Source organism: Chiloscyllium plagiosum, chromosome 2 (assembly GCF_004010195.1).
Source record: "Chiloscyllium plagiosum isolate BGI_BamShark_2017 chromosome 2, ASM401019v2, whole genome shotgun sequence".
NCBI lineage: Eukaryota > Metazoa > Chordata > Chondrichthyes > Orectolobiformes > Hemiscylliidae > Chiloscyllium > Chiloscyllium plagiosum.
Window position 1 is genome coordinate 145,814,908 of NC_057711.1, and position 19,878 is coordinate 145,834,785.

A 19,878-nucleotide genomic window follows, 5' to 3' on the forward strand; every position below is an offset into this window, starting at 1 on the left:
CACATATTTAATCTGCATGCACTGCAAATACGATACGTTGTTACGCACCCTGATGGTGGCACCGTGTAGTGGAAGATCAACCTTTCACTAACACTAATCCTAACTACACAATCCTTCATTTTCAATAGTGACAGGTGGTCAAATTTAGGGATTTGTGGCTTCTTCTGTGATGTTTAAACTGACAATGAACACTCCACTAGACAATCTAACTAGCTCTAATACTGACAAGTGACTGAACACAAAAATATATTAAATCATGGCACAAAAGAATAAAATTAATTGAAGAAATGGACAACAATTAAAAGAAGCTTTAAACAATCATATAAAATTGTAATGACTTTTTTAAAATTCACCCATGGAACATGGATGCCGCTGGCTGGACAAGCATTTATTGCTCTTCAGAGCGTGGTGGTGAGCAGCCTTCCTGAACCACTGCAGTCCACGTATTGTAGACTGACCCACGGTGAATTCTAGGATTTTGATCCAGTGACAATGAAGGAACAACAATACATTTTCAAGTCAGAATAGTGAGTGTCTTGGAGGGGTACTTGCAGTTGGTGGTGTTCACATGTATCTGCTGCCCTTGCCTTCTAGATGGAAGTGGTGAGATTTTGGAATGTGCTAAGGATCTTTGGTGAATTTCTGCAGTGCTTCTTGTAAATAGCACATACTGAGAGCACTGAACATTGGTAGTGGAGGGGGTGGATGCTTGTGGATGTGACGCGAATCAAGTGGGCTGCTTTGGCCTGGATGGACTGAAGTTTCTTGAATGGTATTGGAACTGCACCCATCCAGGCAAGCGTGATCATTCCATCACATTTCTGATCTGTGCCCAATAGATGGTAGTCAGGCTATAGGGAATCATAAGCTGCATCATTCACCACAATATTCCTAGCCTCCTACCTGCTCTTGTAGCCACTGTATGATATGGCAACTGCAGTTGTGTTTCTAGTCAATGGTAACCACCACACATGTTAATAGGTCTCGGTGATGGCCAGATTGTCTCTTATTGGAGATGGTCGTTGCCTGGCATTTCTGTAGTGCAAACATTACTATCCATTTGTCAGCAAAGCCTGGATATCATCCAGATCTTGTTGTATTTGAACGTGGACTGTGTCACTGTCTAAAAAGTTGCAAATGGTGCTGAACATTGTTCGCCAATGATTGCACATTCCCACTTCTGACTTTATTATGGAGGCAAGGTCCATAGATGAAGATGCTGGAAATGTGTTGCTGGAAAAGCGCAGCAGGTCAGGCAGCATCCAGGGAACAGGAGAATCGACGTTTCGGGCATAAGCCCTTCTTCAGGAAGGCTTATGCCCGAAATGTCGATTCTCCTGTTCCCTGGATGCTGCCTGACCTGCTGCGCTTTTCCAGCAACACATTTCCAGCTCTGATCTCCAGCATCTGCAGACCTCACTTTCTCCCCATAGATGAAGATGTTTGGCCCTAGGATACTACCCTGAGTAACTCCTGTGGAGTTGTCCTGGAGCTGAGATGACTGACTTCCAACAGCCATAGCCATTGTCCATGTGCCTGGCATTACTCCAACCAGCAGACAGTTTGCTTCCCGATTCCTACTGATTCCAATTTTGGTAGGGTTCCTTGATGCCAGACTTGGTCGAATGTGGCCCTGGTGTCAAGGACTGTCATTCTCGCCTCACCTCTGGAACTCAGCTCTTTTATCAATATTTGAATCAAGCTGAATTGAGGTCAGGAGCTGAGTGAACCCAAACAGGGAGTCACTGAGCAGGTTACTGCTTAGTAGGTGCTGCTTGATAGCACTGTTGATGACTCCTTCCAACACTTTACTAATGAGGTGGTAATTGGGCTGGCTGAATTTGTCCTGCATTTTGTGCACAGGACATACCTGGGCAATTTTCTACATTCAAACTATGTTGCCATTCCTTCAGTGTTGCTGGGTCAAAATCCTGGAACTCTTTCCATAAAATCATTGTGGGTGTACACATGGGCTGCAGTGATACAAAAAGGCAACTCACCACACCTTCTCAAGGGTGATTAGGGATATTTTGTGAATGCATAAAGAAGAAACTATCTTAAAATCCCCATTAGAAATGAAATCTAGACTCATGAAGCTCCAGGTCTCTCATTGTGCAGTTCAATATTAACATATACAACGAGGAAGAGACAATGAATGCCACCTTGCCAGCATCATGCATATTCCAGGAACAAGTCAAAAGAGTAATCTCATTTTAAGTGCAATTTGAAGACAGAAACATTAGCAGCAGCCTTGGTGAAACCTTTGTGACTGGCATGCTGTCTTATCTCATGCAGATAGGATAAGATCTACACTGCAATTTTCTGATTTTTTTTCTCTCATCTGCCACAGGTTAGGAGACAGATCCAACTTTTTGATCATTGCACGATTGTGAAATGTGTCCTACATGAAAAGCATTGCACCCAGACTGTACAACAATGTGTAAACAATGGCCTGGACCTTCTATGGTAACAATAATAGTCAGCAAAATTAGCTGTCACTTTTCCTCTGAAACTGATGGAAACTTTTGGAAGTTGCACATGTTAAACAAGTCCAGGAGTTGGTAATTTTGTTGCTCTAATGGCATAAGACAATATTTATGTTATTCACTTACTATGAAAACATTGAGGTTGTTGAGTTTTTGACACATGGATTCTCCAATACATGCACGTAGAGCATCATATCGATCTCCTCTGTATTAAAGACATCAATTACGTATAATTACTATGTAAAAACTCCAACACCGTGTACATACAGCAATGTAAATGGAAAGCAGTTTTACCTGAGTCCCCAACACCTCCCCATCCTCCCACAAACATGGTCTCCAATTTCAGTTTTAAGAGTTAAAAGGAGTTTTAATCACAACATAAGATTTTTTCTTTGCTCAGCCTCTGTTGCAGTCTGAACGTTTGAAAATAAATGAAAGTGAACATGAAACAGGCAAATATTGCCACAAGTCCTCTCATCATTTCTGAACTGCCAGCATTCAGTCCTGCAATTTGTTATCTGGGTTCCATTAATTCAGGAACATGTAAAGTTTAATTATCCATCAGGTATATAGGGATATATTTTTCAACAGGAAAAACACACACACACACACAAGTACACAATATATCCTTTTCACAAACCTTGGTTGGAACTGATCACTAGTGACATCATCAAGAGGCTGAAGAATCTCTATCACATCAAAATATAGCTAAAAACAAAAGAAAGGTACTGTTATGCAATGAAATAAAACTCATTATTATTGTCTTAAAATAAGATTGTCAGTTGCCTGGTCACACACTCACCCATTGGTGAAGAGGAGAAAATTTGCCCGTCAGTGCCTTCAAAGCTTCCTGGCTGATGATTCCACCAAAGGCAGCAGACAGGGAAGCCAAATGTCCTCTTGCTGTTCTTGAAAGCCACTTAACAATCTCTTGATTTACAACAGCCTGTGATACACAAAATACATTGAGGCAAAAGAAAACATTCATGCTGACTTCACCAAATATGGAGCCAATGAGATCTGCTTAAAGGTCTAAAAGATGAGATGCACTTTTACTTTTGTCTAAGCATTAATTGGGCCACTAAGCCTGGCATTGCTTGTCAACAGTATTAGATAGGCAAGGACCGAAAGGTAACAAATATAAGCCTGTTTTCAAAAAAGTAGAGAGAAACAGAACTATTAGTCAGCTAACTTGATAATAATGAATAAAAATAATAGAATTCAATTATTTGGTGATGATAACAGCTGACTTAGAAAATTATAATACTGCTGCGAAGAATGAATTTTTATTCTGGATAGGATTTCAAGGCTGCTCTATTTCAGTCTTATCTGCACAAAAAACAATTGTCTTAATTAATATTTTTTGGGTGCTGCTGCTTGCAAGCTATAGCAACTGTGGGTTCTTTGTGCTTTCATCCATTTTGTATAACTGCAATAAATTTTGCTGGGGCCTTAGCATGAACATTCCAATCTGATAACATGCTTTCCACTTGCATTGGGTAATCTCTGCGTAATTTGTGGTGGAAAATGTCACGAAAAAAATTCACTCTGTGCCACTTTTCTTTTCTTGGCACATCTACCTGCTGATAATGGAGAAAGGAGGAGCTCTAATTCACTCAAACGCAACAAAAGAAAACTTGAGTGTCACCATTTGTTCCTTTACAAATCCTACTGCAATTCCTATTTAATTTTAGTTGTTGCCTTAGGAAAGCTGATTATGTCTGAAATTACAACTTCAATGATCATACAACTGATTTTCATAAATGAGTTATATCTGCATGGAAAGTTTTTGATACCTGGTAAGGTGCATTTCAAGGAGAGCTTTTGATTTTTCAACCCAGAGTTGTGATTGGTTTAATGCAGCTCTTTAAATATTGTAGAATGCTAATATTTTAATAAGCTAATAGCTAGTCATTCCAAACATTTGTTATTAAAGCGGACATTCTCCAAAATACTTTTAGTGGCATTTTACAGATCATCCTTCAGATTGTTTCCCCAGTAGGAAATCAAATTAATGTATGCAAGTTACTTCAAAGCCTGTGTCAATTGAAGATTTTCATTCTTTTGAGCCTACAACTCCAATATTCCACCAGCTGAATAAAAAAGTGGCAGCAGCTCTCGCAGTACTAAAGAAGATAAACGTAGAAAAAAAAGTATTGAGAATCATGAAGAATCTGGAAAAAGTAGAGGGGGAGCCAATGTTTGCACTGGAAGAAGAAAAACTAATGAACACCAGTTTGAGGCGATTGTCAAAAGAAACAAAGTAACATCAGAGAGAAAAAAAATCTTTACAGACCAAACATTGGCACACTGGAATGCAATACCGGAGTTTATGGTGGAGGCAGACACAAAGTCGTCAAAAAGATAATCACATAATTACATGCAGAGAAAAAAAAAAACATATCAGCAGGGAAAATAAAGGGGGCGCGAATAAGGAAGTTGATCTTGCTGAGAGCCAGCAAAATCACAATGAGCCCAATTGCCTCCTTCTGTACCGCAACTATTGCGTGGTTTTGTAGAAAGAGCTACAAAGATGGTTATTCATAAAGCTGCCTCATAATGATTAAGTCCTGTGAAATATAAGAAGAGCCAGAGATATACAAAAGCACTCATGACTGAACATTAAGCTGAGCAAGACACATGCTAAATAAGCCAATGGCATGGCTCTATCAGCTATATCTAAGTATTTCATAGTGAATTATTATTGAAGTCGTCAAAGCAGCAACAAAGCCAGAATTGTACAGATCTGACCTAACTCTTCAGAAATTCCAGACAGCAGAAAGCCTCAGTCAGACAGAAGACCGAGGAGAACTGCTTGTGGAAATATGGGTTCATATGCCCATGTATCATGTTGTTTGCAGTATCGGCATGAGTTAATATAGTTTACAGCTTTGCTGAAAAGTAATACTTCCAAAACAGGCCTAATGCAAAAGTCTGGAGTTAAAAGATTGATAGGTCATTCATCATGGCTTGAGTGTCTGGGAAGATGTCATTCAGTTCCACTATATTTACTAAAGTGAATAGGCCTAAAGTGGTCTACATAAACACAGCATCAGAATGATTTGGAGAGGTTAAGATGGACTGAGTATATTCAAACCTCTTGACTTCATGCTAATCTGATGCTACTTCTGTTTATCTTTTGAGACACTGTGATTTAGTGGTTTTATTATTGGTAGCATTCATGAAATGTGGAGATCAAAAGTAGAATTGGTATACCAGTTTTCAGTAAATCACTAGGCTGTACATCAAATCATTGAGTAGGATGTTCCTGAGTTCTTTTAGTGAATCATGAACTCAATCATACTAGAACTGTGATACAATTTCCTTGAACAATTACTACTAAGTTACAATAACTTGAGCTTGTTAAAGACCTGATTCTATGATTGTTACATGTGATATGTGTACAAACAGCACTTCCACATATCAAAGCTCCCATTGAACAAAGAACATAGTCCTATAGCTTTAAGAACTGTATAGTTCTGAAGAATGAAAATTTTCATAAGAACAATCAGTTTAAAAGATGAATGCAGTCCAAAACAGCCATGCAAGCTGGAAGGTATGGAGTGTGACAACTTCAAATGTAAAACATTTATCAAGCTTGAAACATTTCTAAATTAATGTGGTGACAAGAAAGACTTGTGTAAAAACATAATTTTCCCTTCCACTCACATGGATATGCTACAGGAGGAGTGGGGCAGAATGAAGTTCTTAATTTTAACAGCAGGAATCCTAGTCATTATAACCATGTTTTATTTTGCAATTGTTCATTTGCTGATTTTAAAAAAAGTCAATCCCCTGTGGGATTGCTCATAATTAGAAGAAATGGTCTGTCTTATTACAGTGTTTGTTCTAACAGGAAACAGGAATTCACAGTGCCACTCTGGGAGTGCAGAAGAATGACAGATGTTCCTACAATAATAGTGCTAGAGATTGTACCTACTTCACTAAGCAACGTGACAATGACATCTGCTGATCTTAATAAATAGTGTAACAGCGACATTAACTAATTTCAAGGATAGCGAGTTTTGAGAAGATTTGTAGCTCAGGTTGGTGTTCTGGATGTCTTTGCTCGCTCAGCTGGAAGGTTCATTTTCAGACGTTTCGTCACCATACTAGGTAATATGTTCAGTGAGTCCCTGGATGAAGCACAGTTGATGATTCCTGCTTTCTATTCATAGGTTTGGGTTTCTTTGGGTTGGTGATATTGTTTCCTGTGGTAATGTCGTTTCCTATGGTGATGTCACTTCCTGTTCTTTTTCTCAAGGGTGGTAAATTAGGTCCAAGTCAATGTTTGTTGACAGAGTTCCGATTGGAATGCCACGCTTCCAGGAATTCTCGTGTATGTCTCTGTTTGGTTTGTCCTAGGATGGATGTGTTGTCCCAGTCGAAGTGGTGTCCTTCCTCATCCGTATGTAAGGATACTAGTGAGAGAGTGTCATGTTGTTTTGTGGCTAGTTGATGTTCATATATCCTGGTGGCTAGTTTTCTGTCTGTTTGTCCAATGTAGTGTTTGTTACAGTCCTTGCATGGTTTTTTTTGTAAATGACAAAGGTTTTGCTTGTTGTCTATATAGGGTCTTTCAAGTTCATTAGCTGCTATTGTAGTGTGTTGGTGGGTTTGTGGGCTACCATGATGCCAAGGGGTCTGAGTAGTCTGGCAGTCATTTCTGAGATGTCTTGGATGTAGGGGAGAGTAGCTAGGGTTTCTGGATGTGTTTTGTCTGCTTGTTTGTGTTTGTTGCTGAGAAATCTGCAGACTGCGTTCATTGGGTAACCATTCTTTTTGAATACACTGTATAGGTTTGATAGCATTAGAAACAACACTGAAAGATAACCAACTCACAGGAGAAATCCAGCAAACTATCAGACAGGTAGTTGCACCAACATTAAGCAGAAAAAGGGAAGGAAATTAACTCAATACACAAGAAAGGAAAGCATTAGAAAGAGTTAGAAAAAACATTGCTATCCTACCTGCAGACAAGGGATGCTTGACAGTCATTTTAAATCAAAGAGACTACATTGAAAAAGCAAATGCACTGCTTGCAGATACCAACACTTATCAATAAGTGGAGATAGACCCCATCCCACAACTAGAGGACCGAATCACAGCCCTACTCAAAAAACTTAAGAAATCTAGAGAAATAAATAAGACAGACTTCCAAAAAATGAAACTAGGCAGATCCAACACACCACGCTTCTAAGGATTACCCAAAATTCCCAAACCCAGGAGCCCCCCCTCAGACCCGTAGTCTCACTAACTGGAACACCAACTTATAGATTGGCTAACTAGCTACACCAAAGACTAAAACACTTAGTAGAAGACTCACGCCACTCCATCCACTCCACCCAAGAATGCCTGAAGACTATCAAAGTCACCAAGATAGAAGAGGATGAAATAATGGTCTCCTTTCACATGACAGCCCTGTTCACATCAATCAACATCAACCTGGCCAAGGAAACACTGACTAGACTATTAGAAGATCCAAAGACACATACACCAAATACCACCAACTTCATCAGCACGGACAGTAGTCAAGCTAGTGGACTTATGCCTTACCACCCACTTCACCTTCAACAACAAAACCTGCAGACAAACCAATTGAACATCCATATGATCTCCAATATCAAGATTCTTAGCAGAGATCGTAATGCAGAGACTCTAACAAATTGCTCTGCCAACCATTAATCCAAACTTTGGGTCTGCTAAGGGATGACACCTTTGTCATCACTAAATAAAACAAATTAGAGGAAACCTTCAAGACATCAATAATACTCTTACTGGCATAAAATTCATTAAAGAGGATGAAAACAACAACAAACTGCCATTCCTAGATTTCACAGTAGAGCGAACAGCCAATGGGGAACTTCAAACCAGCGTCTACAGGAAAATAACATACGCACCAAATATTGATCTACAGAAGCAATCACCCCAACATCCACAAATGAAGCTGCATCAGAACATTATCCCAATGAGCTACCACACACTGCAGCAAAGACAAAAAGCACATATACAGTGTATTCAAAAAGAATGGTTACCCAATGAACACAGTCTACAGATTTCTCAGCAACAAACACAAACAAGCAGACAAAATATGTCCTAGCCACTCTCCCCTACATCAAAGACATCTCAAATGACTGCCAGACGACTCAGACCCCTTGGCATCATGGTAGCCCACAAACGGACCAACACACTAAAACAGCAGCTAATGAATTTGAAAGACCCTGTATAGACAACAAGCAAAACTAATGTCATTTACAAAAAAAAAACATACAAGGACTGTAACAAACACTACATTGGACAAACAGGCAGAAAACTAGCCACCAGGATATATGAACAGCAACTAGCCACAAAATGACATGACACACTCTCACTACATATGGATGAGAAAGGACACCACTTCGACTGGGACAACACATCCATCCTAGGACAAGCCAAACAGAGACACGCACGAGAATTCCTGAAAGCATGGCAATCCAATCGGAACTCTATCAACAAACACATTGACTTGGACTTGATTTACCACTCCTGAGAAAAAGAACAGGAAGTGACATCACCACAGGAAATGACATCACCAACACAAAGAAACCCAAACATATAAATAGAAAGCAGGAATCATTAGCTGTGCTTCATCTGGAGGCTCACTGAAGATATAGTGACGAAACATCTGAAAATTAACTTTCCAGCTCAGCAGGCAAACCTACATCCAGAATTTCAAGGATTTGGGGATGAGCAGGTGATATAGAGTCATACAGCACAGAGACAGACATTTCAGTCCAATTCATCTGTGCTGACCAAGTTTCCCAAACTAAACTAGTCCCACTTGCCTGCATTTGGCCCATATTCCTCTAAACCTTTCCTATTCATGTACCTGTCCAACTGTCTTTTAAATGTTATAACTATATCTGCGTCGATCACTTCCACTAATGATGTAGGGTAAACTGAATAGGCATGGTAGAAGAATTATCCATTTATTTCGCTGGACTGGAGTTATAACAGCAATAGACACTAATTTCATACAACTGGAAGTCTGGGAACAATACCACTGATATTGGTAGAAAAGGCCTGATGACATTTACCATTGACATAAGTGGATTAGGTGCATGGAAATGTTAATGAACTTCGGCTTGGTTGGTTGAGTTTTACCCGTTAATACCACTGTAAGGTCAGGGTTTACCCACCAATTTCAATTGACTGGGGCTCTGACAGCATCACTCACTGATATCAGCACAAAGGAAGCATAACAACATTCCCTACTGATTTCATTGTAATGAGGGATATGGCTGTGTTTCTCATTCATTTCAAGTAACACAGTCAAATAGGAAATTCAGAAATGTTCAAGTAATCTTCAAATACATGTTTATGTTTTCAAATTCTTTCTTGCTGTGAAACTACACAAATCACATGTTTGAAACACATGCTCCATTGTAAATTCTACACAAAAGTATTAAAACTGCCTGGTATACGTTTGATCAAACAGTTCTTGCCAGAAGCTGCTAACTATAGTACAATTGCTCGCATTATTGCTGATTAAACATCAGCTCTTGTTGAAAGATTACTCACCTTATTTTCCAACATTTCATTCACTGCAATAGCCAATCTCAACAGTTCATCTGCATCTTGGAGACACCTTATCAGAAAATAAAAACACAAACCAACTTTGGTTATGCGTATGACTCTTACTGCTAAAGTACATCTTCACAAAAGGTTTAAATTAATGAGACAGCAAATACCATTTATAAAAATAAAGTTATTCTCTATCAGCACCAGTCTCCACCTTCCATCCCTCCATCTCCATCTCCCCCCCCCCCCCCCCCCCCAACACCAACTAATCTCTTCAGTGAAATTTGCTTCCTCAGCTTCCATACTCTTAGGACTCCCCACATCCATGAACTTCAATCTCCATCTCAACTCACATTCCTCCTGAAAGACCGATTTCATTGACCACCCCTTTAACCTTAGCACCACCATTGAATGAGCAGACAGGTCCTAAAGGTCATAGCTGAGACATTGGTTCTGCAGCAGGTGGTGAGGGAGCCAAGAGGGAAGAAGTACTTGGGCTTGTCCTCAGCAAGTTACCCATCACAGATGCATCTGTCCACAACATAGGTGGAAGTGACCACCACACAGTCATTGTGCAGACAAATTCCCATCTTCGTATCAAGGATAACCTCCATTAGTGTCATATGGCATGACCTCAGTGCTAAACAGGACAGACTTCAAACAGATCTGGCAACTCACAACTGGATACCCATAAGGTGCTGTGGGTCATCAGCAGCAGAATTGTATTCAAACATAATCTGTAATCTCATGGCCCAGCATGAACCCCACTTCACCATCCTGGTTCAATAAAGAGCACAGGAGGGCACGTCAGACATACCTAAAAATGAGGTGTTAACCTGGTGAACCTACAACGAAGGACTATGTATGCCTAACAGAGAAAGTAGCATGCAATAGGTAGGACTAAGCAACCTAAGATCAGATCTAAGCTTTGCAATCCTGCCACATTCAAATCTAAATGGTAAAGAATAATTAAATAAGTAACAAGTAAAAGGAATATTCCCTCTCTCAACAGCTGGGGAACCTAGCACATCCATACAATCCAGAAGGCTGAAGGATTTGTATCCATTTTCAGCCAGAAACATCAAATGTATGACCATCTCAGCAACTTCCTCCTGAGATTGTCATCATCTATGGTATCATTCCTTATCCAATCTGAATAACTCCATTTGATATCAAGAAACAGCAATCGCCATCGCCAATAAGGGAGTATCTAACCATCATCCGTTGACTTTCAATGGCATTATCACCAGTCAATCCCCTGCTATGAACATCCTGGGAGGTACTATCATCCAGAAACTAGACTAGCCATTGAAGTACTGTGATTACAAGAATATGTCAGAGGCTAGGAGGCTTGGAGCAAGTATCTCACCATCTACAAGACATAACTAAGGAGTGTTTTGAAATATTCCCCACTTGCTTAGAGGATTACAGCTCAAACAAACGAAAGCTTCACATCATCTCGGACAAAACAACCTATCAACCACATGTAACAATCACCCATTTCGCTAATGAGACGGCAGCAACATTGTGCACCATTTAGGAAATACATGCAGTAAATGATCCACATTCCTTAGCAACCACCGTCAACTACAAGTATAAGAGATACATGGGACCACCACCAGCAAGTCCCGCTCTAAGCCATGCATCACTCTTTCTTGAAACAATATCACTGTTCCTCATTCTAGCTTGGTTGAAGTTCTGGAATTCTAGTCTTAACAGCACTATGCGTGACCCTCCCTAGGCTGCAGTAATTCAAGAAGGCAGTTTCTCACCACCTTCTCCAAAGCATTTAGGAATGGGCAATGAATATTGGTCTAGCCAGTGATACTCATAGCGCATAAACTGTATTTTAGAAATGACATTTACAATCACCACCTCTTGACCTTCCTATTTGGTTCTCAATTTATCACAATCCATCTGCAGTGTAAATTTTCTCAACCAGTCTTTCTCCTTCATGTTTCCTCATCTGGACAAGTAAAATCACTAAAGTCCTTGTCATCTTCCAACCAAGCTATACGCCTTGCCAAACTTTGCATAGTCCATATTTTTGCAATCTTAAGGGTAAGGGATTTCAGAATGAAAAAAGTGTACAAGTGATGTAATTAATTATTGCCATTTCTGACTGGACCACATTAAGCACAAACGGACCTTGTTTTCCTCTGCAAAACTGCTCACCATTCCAGGCTCATCCTGGAGAGCAAATATAACTCCTTTCCTACATTAGCAACTATCCTCTTAAGTTCCTCTACTTTACCTTCTCCAAAAGTTAGATCGTAGATTGCCTTGCCACTAAGGTTGAAACCATGTGTTGAGGTGACATTGCCACATCTCCTCCTTGCCTTGCTGAGCAAGCTGAACTTTCTCAGCATCAGAGTCCTTAAAGAGCCTTTTTCAAGTATCACATCTCTTTTTGGTCATTCTTTCTTTGAGCTTGTTTTATCCTTGAAACCAGTCTCCTCCCTTGACCCTATTCCTATTAAATACTAACTATCTGACTTCAATTCTGACCTTCATGCCAGCCGTGTCTAAACAATTTCCTGCTCTCAAGTATTTTCTCTATTCTTTCAAATCTGTCATCATCACCAACACCTCAAAAACCTTCAATGCTTACTTTATGTAGGAAATTAGTATCCCATCCCCAACTTCTCATTCATTGCCAAAGTCCTTGAATATACTGTTGCCTCAAACATCGATCTTTTGTAAAAACAAACATTTATTTGAACTTTATCCTCAGGTTATTAATCACCATGTTCAAGATGACAAGGTAAAAGAGAAAATTGCCAAAGTCTGACTGACCATATGGCTGCTCCCTCAATAGAGCAAAATAACTGATAGTGATTTAACCTGAAGGTCACCTTGCCTAAGGTGAGAGGAGAGGCTGAGCTGGGCAGTCCTTCATGACAACCTCACTGGTGCAGAAACTGAACTCGCACTGTTGGCATCACTATGCATTACAAACCAGCCAACCAAGCCAACTGAACCTCCAAGCCCAGAATTACTTCATAGCACAATGTAGATTTATGCCTAATCTTTCTCAGACTGTCTGCTACTGTTGGTGAGGTTGTCAGCACCATATTCTTCCAATTATTGCATAACACCTTTTTGTCTTCCCAATATATAAAATCGACAAAATCATTCAACATGCAGTTCGACAACACAGGCAACAGAGAGGAAGCAATGAGTTAGAGAGGAATGGCATCAGTGTACATATGATAGCTGATCCCACATCTACAGACAATATCATCAAGGGTAATATATAGCTGAAAAGCAGTTCTTCAGTTCTGAAGGAGGATTACTGGACTTAAAACATTAACTCTGCTTCATATCCATAGATGCTGCCAGGCCTGCTGAGTTTCACCAGCAATTTCAATTTTTGTTTCAGATCATCAGCATCCTCAGTTCTTTGCTTTACTGTTAAAGTCTGAATTGGTGACAAGCAAGGCTGTGTAACATCTCCCATACTTTTACGTATCCTCCATATCATTCTGGTAAATCTCCCCTAAAATCTCTCAAAGATCTTTGTATCTTTCCTAGGTATAGTGCCCAAAATAGTTTGGACTACTTCAGCTATTGCCTAACCAATAATTAAATTTTTTTAACTCAATTTGTTCCTTTTTAACCTATATGTTTATTTATAGGGTAAACATCCCTTATAGGCAAAAGTGAGAACTGCAGATGCTGGAAACCAGAGTTTAGATCAGAGTGGTGCTGGAAAAGCACAGCAGGTCAGGCAGCATCAAAGAGCAGGAAAATAGACATTTCGGGCAATTTAGGGCTTTTGCCCAAAACGTCGATTTTCCTGCTTCTCGGATGCTGCCTGACCTACTGTGCTTTTCCAGCACCACTCTGATCTAAATATCCCTTATATGTTTGCAAAAGCTTCACCAGATCTTTCTGTTCCTGTGCAACCTCTAAAATTACTTACATTTGGCTTACATAATTTTTAAAATTCTTGCCGGCAAAATATATCTATTCGTACTGTCCTCAATTAAATTTTATTGCTGTGTGACTGCCCATTTTGTCAGTCCACCACTGTCCTCCTGAAGCCTGCCACTATTTTCCTCAAAGTTTATAGCAATTCCAAGTTTTCTCTGTCCTTTAGGTTAAGGGAAAACCCTAAATCCAGCCCTTTGGAACATCAACTCTGCACTGAAAGTTCACCACTGTTCCATTTTCCATGTCTTGGTCAATTTTGCACCCTTGTTTTTAATCAAATAGTTTCAATTTTGTTAAACAGTCTATTAAGCAGTACTTCTATCAAATTCCTTTCAGAAAGTACACAGACAGAATCTCAATTAGATAACCCTGAATACATTCATAACTGGATCAAAGTTATCTTTTAATTTACTCGCCTGCGCTCAACTGGACAAACATACCATTATATAATAACCAGCATATCTCATACATTACGGTGCCATTAGCACCTAATTAAACCTCAGGTAGACCATTATATTCAGCATTAATGAATCAATACCAGGCATGAACCAGTGGATCAATAACATCAAAGGTTTATGTCAATAACAATGCCAAGTGCTTGTATTTTTCATATTTAGTAAATCTTCAGTATTGTGATGCTAAACAACGGAATTATGCCTTTATGGAAAACTGTCCGTCTGCTAAGAGTTTTGGGTGGCACAGTCGGTTGGTGGTTAGTACTGCACAGTGCCATGGGCAAACGTCTGTATTGAATTTGCACATTCTCCCCATCTATGTGGGTTACCTCTAGGTGCTCCATTTTCCCCCCACGGTCTAAAGATGTGTAAACTTGGTGGACTGGCCATGCTGAAGTGCTCAGTATCTTGCGATGTGCAGGTAGATTAACCATGAGAAATGTGGAGTTGCAGGGGTTGGTGGTGGGGTTGTTTTTGGCTGGGTGGGATGTTCTTTGGAGGGGCGGTGTGGACTCAACAGGCTAAATGGCTTGCTTCCATACTGTAGGGATTCTATGATTCCTGGTTGTACATAATAAGTTTCTCTTATTTCATTATCACATTTTTTAGCAATAGCCTCTTTTAATCATGCAACATAATAAATGAAATACTCACCCTATGTTTGGTAGACGTTTGTATTGCTCTTGAAATTTATCCAAGGCCAGCATGGCTGTATGAATCTGCAAGGGTGCCTGGGTTTTATATATAAAATATGCTTTTTATTTTAAGGAATGAAGAATTTGTGCTTTTTTTAAAAAACAGAGGATTACTAAACACAAACTCTTGACACCATCTCCCTTTCCACAGTTTGGATTGACAGCAATCAGTCAATTGTACAGTGGTTGCAAAACACACCCAACAACCAAGAATGGCTAAGTACCAGATAAGATACATGTCCAGCATGGAAAATATGCTGGAATTACATGATATAATTAAAAATAAAGCCAAACAAATTTCCTGCTTTGAAGAAGCAAGGGTTTCAGGTCTCTTCCCCATCAGGGTTGTTTGTTAACATTTGAATGGGAGACTCCACTTGTATCATTAAATGTGAGCTGTGCATGGAACTGTCAGTCACAGGAGAAAATGCAATCTGATTGGGCATGCTCTACACCTTACATGTGACCTGTTTGCTGTGGTAACATCGTTTAGATTTGGATTTGAAGTCAATTTAAAACACTAGTGCCCATGAGTTGCTCAAGTTGATCTTCAGTAAGGAGAAATGGAAGGCCATCAAGGGAGAAATTACAGTACACAATTTTTTTTGGCTGACTTTTAAGTATCTCCCTGAACACAAACAATCTCTCTAGGTTTGACTTTCCTTTGAAACATCAATTTTCCATTTCAGAATTTTATTTAGAAGGAAGTGATTAGGACATGGTTTGTAAATTGCATCATAATCCATTTCCTCGCGTTATTTTACTATTTAGAGCATCTCAAAACATGTGCTAAAAAGAAAGATATGTTCCTTTCAATCACAAATGAAAGTTAAGGAGGTGCAGATTTGATTTACAAGTTGGATACCAAACTGTGCAAGGTTTATTAGAATGCTGGAATTACTGTTAAAATTAATACCTTCCTCAAAATGAGTACAACAAACAAGTGTCATTCATATCACTTTCAAACATTTACATCAAGCTTCACAAGACTCATGCTTTGCATAAATATGACTATGGATATAATTTTAAAGTCTTAGCTGGGTATATAGTGGCACTTTTGACAAAAGCAGGCTACGAGTTCAAGCCCCACTCCAGACGCTTGATCACAAAATCTAGACCAATACTTCAATGAAGTACAGCAAGTCCTCAATTAAAGTTGTGTTGTGTTGTATTGTGTTGTATTACTGAAAATCACAACTTTAATGGACTCATAGGTTCCCAGGAATTGATATCACAACTGGAGCTAGGTTTCTTCAGACATTTCCTGCATTTACTGTAATATATTCAGCATTGTGCTTTCCTATTGGAAATAATCTGAAAATGAAATAAATCACTAATTAACAAACTGTTAAGTTTTGTACTCAAGGGCTTTTCTCACGAGAACAAAAAATATTGAAAGCATAGAAACGCAGAAAACAGGAGGAGTAGCCATTCCACCTTTTGAGATTGCTCCACCATTCAATATCAGCATGGACGAGTTGGACAGAAGGGTCTGTTTCCATGCTGTACATCTCTATGACTCTATGATCACAGCACATCATTGAACTAAGTACTCTGTTTCCACTTTCTCCTCAAACTCTTCAGCCCTAAGAACTAGATCTAACTCGTTCTTGAAAACATTCAATGATTAGGTCTTTCAAGTTAATGTTAACTCTGTTTTCTCTCCACCAATGCTGCCAGACCTGTTGTGTTTCTCCAGCAATTGGCTTTGTTTCAGATTTCCAATATCCGCAATTCTTTGGGATTATTTTTCTGTAATTCTGGTGTTTTATTTTTGTGTAGTCTGCAAACTTGGAGATACTAAATTTAGTTCCCTCATCTAAATCATTCATATACATTGTGAATAGCAGTGGTCCAAGTACTGATCTCGGTGGTGGCCTACGAGTCAAAGACCTGTTCATACTCTTTGTTTTCTGTCTGCTAACCAGTTCGCTATCCATGGCAGTATACTACCCCCAGTCCCATGAGAATTATTAGTAGTATATTATTAAACACATATTCATCAAGGAATGAACAATTAAAACAAATTGTAAAATATAAAATGTAAATACTGTGTTAATAATTTGCACCTACTGTACTTTTAAATTGACCAGAATCCATCTCGTGGCACAGTTCAAATGCAGATAGTTCCTGAAGTTCCAGGACTACCATAAGATCATAAAACATACGGGCAGCAGTAGACCATTCTGCCCAAGCCCACACGGTCATTCAAATCTATTTTCATACCTTTTCCCCATAACCCTTGATTCTCTTACTACTTAAAAATGTACACCTCAGCCTTGAATCTACTTAATTACCTGATTTGAACAGCCCTCCTTGATAAAGAATACCACAGATTCACAAACCTGAGGGAAGAAATTCCACTCCTGCACCAATCAGCATCTGTCAGTAGTTGGAGGCCAGGATTTCAGTGCAAGTTCAGAACAGCAGCCAACATCAATGCGCAGTGGTAACGAGTACTAGAGACTTTAAAGGTATGAACAGAGGGCAGGAATGGGAGTGGGGGTTTGAGAGACCAAGGGTGAGGACAGAAGTGTAAGCAAGGCAGGAATTAAGTTGGGAATGTTAGGAATAACTGAAGTCTCTGGATATGGCAATAGATAAAGTTTTAAATGCAAGAATGAAGGGTTGGTGTGGGAGCCAGGTGGAAGGGACTTCAGCACTGTGGGCAGGAGCAGAAGAACTGAAGAAAAGGTAGTTTGAGCAAATAGGTCATCGCACAGAAAGTCTGTAGCAAATAATGTAAATTGAAGCCCACAATTCTAAATGGTGACAATGACATTACTTTATTAATAATGTTAAAGCAGAATAATGTTCAGTGACACAATGTTAAGCAGGGAATTACTGTACCAAAGGAGATCTCAAGTACCAATATTTGGTTCAGACTTGAACTTGAAGTGGGCAACTGCGTTTTGTTTACTTCTTTGCTAAAATTTTACTGAGATCCAAAACATTACGTTTGCAGCATCAAACTACTTTTTGAAGAAAATGAATCTATACTGACTCATTTTAAAAAAAAACACATTTTATTATTGTATATTCATTTCTAAAGCCTGCATGGAAATTCAAACTCCTAAGTCAATAAATAATTCTATTCTATAAATATCAACCTTACAAATTCCAAGAAAATAAAAGAGACCCTGACTGGCATTTCTTCATCCTTCCCGTTTAACCCCCTTCAATACCACATTATTGATTCAATCTGATCACATTACACTGCAAGCACAACAGGACGCCACATCTGATGACCTGGCTGTCTGAAATTCTATTCCCAAAGATTGTTAAAGGGCACAGTATTATCAAAGTCAGATCATCCTTCTACTCACAATTTGCAGTGTAACGGGCAACCAGAGAAGGCTTTGTGCAAACTTACTAGATATTTTATATCTTATAATTCTATCATAACAAATTGTGTCAGTGTTGGTCACTACTTGCTCCTGCGACACTACTTTACTCTATTAACCCAATAAAATCTGCTGCCGTAACATGCAGTGTTGGCCAAAATGGTGTGGTATAGAAACGCTAACATACTCATTGCACAGAATGGTAAGCTTTACTTTCTCCAAAATCATTAAAACACAAAAACAGGTCAGTTCTGTTGACTGACTACTACAAACAGAACAAGTGACTTGTAATTTGTGGTTTCATAGTTCACAAGTTTAATATCAGTATAAAGCTAAAATCATTCAACATGATGAAACCAGGTGTGAAGGTCCAAATTAACTATATTTATGTTGTATCAGTTTGTATTGTCATTCTTAATCATCTGTCACTGATTCACATGATTCCAATCATTGTCACTTAAAAGCAGTGTTAAAATGGAAAGTGTAAGAAATATCACCATGTCACTATGTTCCATATAGAAAAACTTCACAGATAAATAGACTATTTTTAAGAAAAGTCTCAAGATCTTACTGGTATTGTTGACCAAAGAAACACCAGTAAATATAATGCTTCAGTGAGCTCTCTCATTGACAGAGTTCTATATTTATATAATACTAGAGGTTCCACATAACCGTTTACGAGAGTACGATATCAGTCCCATTAATTTTACTTTGAAAAACCTGAGGGGCCACAGAAGCTGTCTGGCAACAGTTAATTTTTTTTTCATCAAAGAACAGATTGAAGGGTGCGTGTGAAAATTCTACCCTTTGCAATCATTATATCTGAAGTAATTACAAGATTCAAAATCATGCATCTCCTTCTGATCTCTGTACTTCTCATTGCTCTGTTAATTCATAATGGGGTATTATTGCATGGGAGGCAATTAAGGTCCTAAAGGAAATTATTCTGGAGAATGTGTGTAATGGGTGTTGTGGGCGGCACGGTGGCACAGTGGTTAGCACTGCTGCCTTACAGCGCCAGAGACCCGGGTTCATTTCCCGCCTCAGGCGACTCTGTGTGGAGTTTGCACATTCTCCCCGTGTCTGCGTGAGTTTCCTCCGGGTTCTCCGGTTTCCTTACACAATCCAAAAATGTGCAGGTTATGTGGATTGGCTATGCTAAATTGCCCGTGTTAGGTGAAAGGGTAAATGTAGGAGAATGGGTCTGGGTGGCTTATGCTTCGGCGGGTCGGTGTGGACTTGTTGGGCCGAAGGGCCTGTTTCCACACTAAGTAATCTAATCTAATCTATTGTAAAGGGTTAGAATCAATGAATTATTTAATAAGTTGGTTAGAGAGAGCGTCCTGACTCTAATCAAAAACCATGAGAAAATCTTAGCCAAAACCACATAATTGTGTTTTAT

At 39.2% G+C, this 19,878-nt stretch overlaps 1 protein-coding gene across 2 annotated transcripts in view; it reads right to left on the minus strand.

Moving 5' to 3' along the window:
• The window catches only part of uba6 (ubiquitin like modifier activating enzyme 6), a 119,010-nt gene that overhangs the window by 36,144 nt on the left and 62,988 nt on the right, over positions 1-19,878 (minus strand). For both annotated transcript variants that reach the window (XM_043720610.1, XM_043720620.1), the window contains exons 12-16: positions 15,092-15,168; positions 10,047-10,113; positions 3,289-3,432; positions 3,127-3,194; positions 2,613-2,691 (exon numbers count right to left, since the gene is read on the minus strand). In XM_043720610.1, coding sequence (XP_043576545.1) covers positions 2,613-2,691; positions 3,127-3,194; positions 3,289-3,432; positions 10,047-10,113; positions 15,092-15,168 — 435 coding nt within the window. The remainder of the gene's footprint in view (positions 1-2,612; positions 2,692-3,126; positions 3,195-3,288; positions 3,433-10,046; positions 10,114-15,091; positions 15,169-19,878) is intronic.